We start from the raw sequence: 4,018 nt of genomic DNA on the forward strand, positions 1-4,018 counted from the left end.
CGGGAGAATGCGGAGTAAACGGCTGCCAAACAGTTAGTGCAGTTCCACTCATATCCTCTTGGGGGTAGCAATGTGCATCTCAAAAGCGCTGCCAGCCACCAGTCAGAGTGAGTTAGTTATTTAATGACAGTGTGTGCATAAAACAGTGAGTGAGTGAGTGTGTGTTTGTGTGAGAGAAAAGTGAGAGCATGTAAAAGTGTGACTGCCCCCTTTTGGAGGCATGCATGAATTCCTCTGACTGGCTCGAGGAAAGGTGGCCGTTTCCGTGCCAATGCCAGCGCAAAGGACACAAGCAAGCCACAGCCTCTCTATGTGTCTTGCCAGCCTATCGACGCGTTTCGGGACGGTGGCGGTGCCCAACATCCTCCTCTTCCAAGGGGTCAAACCCATGGCTCGCTTCAACCACTCCGAGAGAACCCTGGACACACTGGCCTCCTTCATTACCAACCAGACGGGTGAATACCAAATCAAACGGGCACATGTCCGAAAGCCGCGTGCCCAAAAATAACTCCGCCGACACGCGCTTCTTCCCAAGGGTTGGAGGCGGGGCCGGAAAGGAACGTGACGGCGGCCGACCACCTGGGCCCGCTGGCCGGCGTGCCCGTCGCAGGTGTCGATTGGCTGCTGGTCTTCTCCGTGCTCTTCATCGCCAGCTTCACCGCCTACGGGATCCTACGCGCCGACAGCATCCGCTGGCTCATCCCGGGACATGAGCACGAACATCAGGACTGACTCAAACGCTGGAGTGAACGGACGCTCCCCTTTTCACGATTGGTTTCATGGAGAACATTTCTAGTATAGGTGCTGCGGTGAGGCCGCTGAGCAAGTGTGTGAGACTTGGTCTGACTGCGGCGGGGCCACTCAAAAAAATTGCTTCACGCGGGTTCACTGTTAACTGTACATGTGTGCAAACCAATTTTTACCCATTTAACAGATTCTGCATTTGATGAGGAAAAAAACAGCATGTGTGGTCTCACTGCTCTTATAGAGCAGTGCCCTCCCCCCCCCACCCCTCTTCCCTCAAGGACAAGTCTCACGGCCCATTTGGCATCGGGCCGCACAGAATGATTGACAGGAGCTAAAATATAAAGAACCATATGACCATGACCCGATCCCTGTTGGCCAAAAGCTTGGGGACTCCTGCTCCAGATGACCCACATGGCACACGATACACAATGTCTGTTGTAGTACCAAGACTGACCTAAGGTATGGCGCCACCTGCCATCCTCAGAACACCCCACAGGATACTCTTTCACAGACTTCCAATAATCAATCACAACGGGTGGAATGCTAAAATCGTTTGTTGGTGTGTGCGTATCTCACTTGATATTGAATGATCTGTAGATTTGAAGTCTCCCAGAGGAATAAGTTCTGGCAAAGTTCAGATACTTTTGGAAGGTTATTCCATGTGACCCTTGGCAGCGTCATTTGAAGGACTTTTTCAGAGCGCAAGCAATAAAGCTGTTAGTTTTTACATAACTGCACAAAGGTAAATTCGGAGGAGCCCAACAATGCGTTTATAAACAAAAAAGAAACCAGTGTGAGAGCCTGCAGACATTCACAGATGCATACTTAGTAACAGCACAAAGCTCGCAATGGTGAGCAAGTAAGAAAACGCAGAGCACAATCTTCAGTCGTAAAAGGATAGTGTTGAACAATCGTTGCAGATTTTTTTTCTCCCGTCCGTGGTCTGATGGCACGTTCATCAGGATGTCACACTGTAGCGAGATGTAGTAACCCGGCGCATAAAGTGGTCATTTTAAGCAGGCAGTGACGTGAACAGCTCCGGTACAGAGTGAGGACTTCAGTCGAGTGTGTGGTGGGGTTGCGAGGGGACAGAAGGAGTTTACGAGTGGCTGTGGAGGAGGACAACCTGCGGAGCGCCACAGTATGTCCTGGTTAATATTTAGCCCAGCAGTCAGCAGCCTTTGGCCCCGCATTCCGCTCGCGTTCACCGGCCTCAGCCTGGCTCATATCACCAGGAGCTCTACTAAAATGGTGAGTGAATTACAAGGTCACGTCGCGTGTGTCTTTTGAATTATTAAGTGTGCATCCGCGTGGCCCCGCTGTGACGTAATACTTCCGCCTGACCCCGTCGGTAAAAGGCGTACAAACAAGGGAAACGCGTGAAGTCGAAAAGTACTGCGATTAAACACAATTTGAGACTGTTCTCGGGCATTGTATGAGTCGTCGTATAGATCGGCTAAAGTGTGAGGTCAGGTGACTGAAATAATTCAACGTTTATTTGGTTTCGATGTAATCTGTGGGACCACTGGGAGTGTTTAAATATGTTTCTTCTTTCTCTGCCAAGTTCTTTTTGTCACATCTTTACGACGCCGAATTGAATATAGAGCCATAAGACATAACAGAGCTGCCCAAATTGTTAAATTCAGAGCATTAATAATAATAACAGTGTTGTGCCTTTAAAATAGTTGGCAATTCATTGTCATTAGTTCGTTGGTCCCAACTTGCCTGCTGTGTCGGTTTTCATTATTCATTCACTGCCATCTCGTGGCTCCAGCGGGCATCGCACACACAAAGCATCTTTCTTGCCAAGGGTGTATTTACTCAAATCTCCCGTTGTAATATGTGTTGTGTCAACATAACGTGCTAACTTGTTGTTTGTGCAGTCATCGGACTCCCATTGGCTTGCTCCGGCTGACCGGGACCAGCATGTAATGGAGTTGAGGGCCACAGGCTGGATGGAGGTGGAGGACCGTGACGCAATCTACAAGGAGCTTCACTTTAAAACCTTCAACCAGGTGTGTTCGCTAAATTGCTCCAAAAACGTATTACCAGTGTTAGTTTTACCACCTTAACCTGTGTGCTTGGTGTATTCGGATGCATGCATAGACTCTTAAAATTCAATATACTGTTCTTGCGGGGAGAATTGCTGCCAAATTTGATAGGGCAATCCTGGACACGCTTAGGATCGCGTTTCCATTCATATTTTGATTGATAAAAGTTGCATTACTTTTTTTTTCAGGAGTGGGGGGGGGGATAATCTGATCTATATTTTACATATACTTATGTGGCCTTATCATTGCTGTAAAAACGGTTACATTCCGGAAAAGAAGCAATGCAAAGAATCAAGTTTAATAGGTGACATTTAAAGACACACCCAACTTAAGCTAACGCTATTGTCAAAAGAACAAAACAAAACACCCAAGTTGTATAAAATTTGGTGGGGACGTTCAAGGCCGCTTAGCGGACTTCCTCTAATCCCGCCGCTTGTTTTAGCCCCTGGGAAGCGTGCTGTTTTCGCCCTTTTTACACTTCCCCGCTTTTGAAGTGGAGGTCGGCCTCCCCACACGGGCTGCCTCCTCCTCTCCCCTTACCGCCGCATGTCGCCCCGCGTTAGGCTGACACGAGCCAGGTGGCCCTTCCTTTCGCAAACAAATCAAATTGGTTAAAAAGTTTCATCTGGCCATTGTTTAAAAGGAAAAAAAAAATGCCCTCGCGGGCCTGGAGTTGTCCCAGTCTGGACAAATGTTGGCAAAGCTCATCATGAAATAAATTTTTATCAGGCATGCGGAGGCCTCGCTTTGCCCACAAAACAAAAGAAGTTTGGGGGGGAATGACAATTCCAATTTGGCTGCGACGCGCAGAAGTACAACATGGCAAGTTTAAGCCTCGGCCACAAGTTCCACGGGCAGAATTTTTGGCTTGGAAACAGGAGTTTAGAACAGTCAGACATAGCTTCCCCCGTCCCATTAAAACCACGGGAGGAGGATATTAGTGATGGGCAAAAAAAAAAAAAATGTGATGACAACCATAGATCTGTAAGAAGGAAAAGTAGCCAAAAAGTTTTGGACTGTATGAAAAAATAAAATCATGAAAAATGTCAAAACACCCTACAGCATTTGTGTCCATTTTGTCTTTAAAAAGGTGCTGTTTAAAAAAATATTACATGCACCAAAATTCTTCTTCCACGCCGGCCCCTTCCAAATAGTTGTCAGGGTTTTTTTTTTTTTGGTTTTTTTTTTTTGAATTTGCGTACTCATTACATTTAATTGTG

At 47.2% G+C, this 4,018-nt stretch overlaps 2 protein-coding genes across 3 annotated transcripts in view; both read left to right on the plus strand.

The window, feature by feature from the left end:
- Positions 1-831, plus strand: part of txndc15 (thioredoxin domain containing 15) — a 3,774-nt gene extending 2,943 nt beyond the window's left edge. Inside the window, exons 5-6 of the mRNA XM_019872817.1 lie at positions 325-455; positions 536-831. Of these exons, the coding sequence (XP_019728376.1) occupies positions 325-455; positions 536-732 (328 nt within the window). The 3' untranslated portion in view covers positions 733-831. The remainder of the gene's footprint in view (positions 1-324; positions 456-535) is intronic.
- An 885-nt stretch (positions 832-1,716) lies between these two features.
- LOC109517593 (pterin-4-alpha-carbinolamine dehydratase 2) overlaps positions 1,717-4,018 on the plus strand; it is a 7,491-nt gene continuing 5,189 nt past the window's right edge. Inside the window, exons 1-2 of one of the 2 annotated variants that reach the window (XM_019872840.1) lie at positions 1,717-1,998; positions 2,631-2,762. In XM_019872840.1, the coding sequence (XP_019728399.1) occupies positions 1,891-1,998; positions 2,631-2,762 (240 nt within the window). In that variant the 5' untranslated portion in view covers positions 1,717-1,890. Of the gene's footprint in view, positions 1,999-2,091; positions 2,216-2,630; positions 2,763-4,018 lie in introns of those variants that run through there. The other variant, XM_019872850.1, reaches the window with a different exon arrangement.

This window comes from Hippocampus comes, unplaced genomic scaffold, assembly GCF_001891065.2.
Source record: "Hippocampus comes isolate QL1 unplaced genomic scaffold, H_comes_QL1_v1.1 scaffold33, whole genome shotgun sequence".
Lineage (NCBI taxonomy): Eukaryota > Metazoa > Chordata > Actinopteri > Syngnathiformes > Syngnathidae > Hippocampus > Hippocampus comes.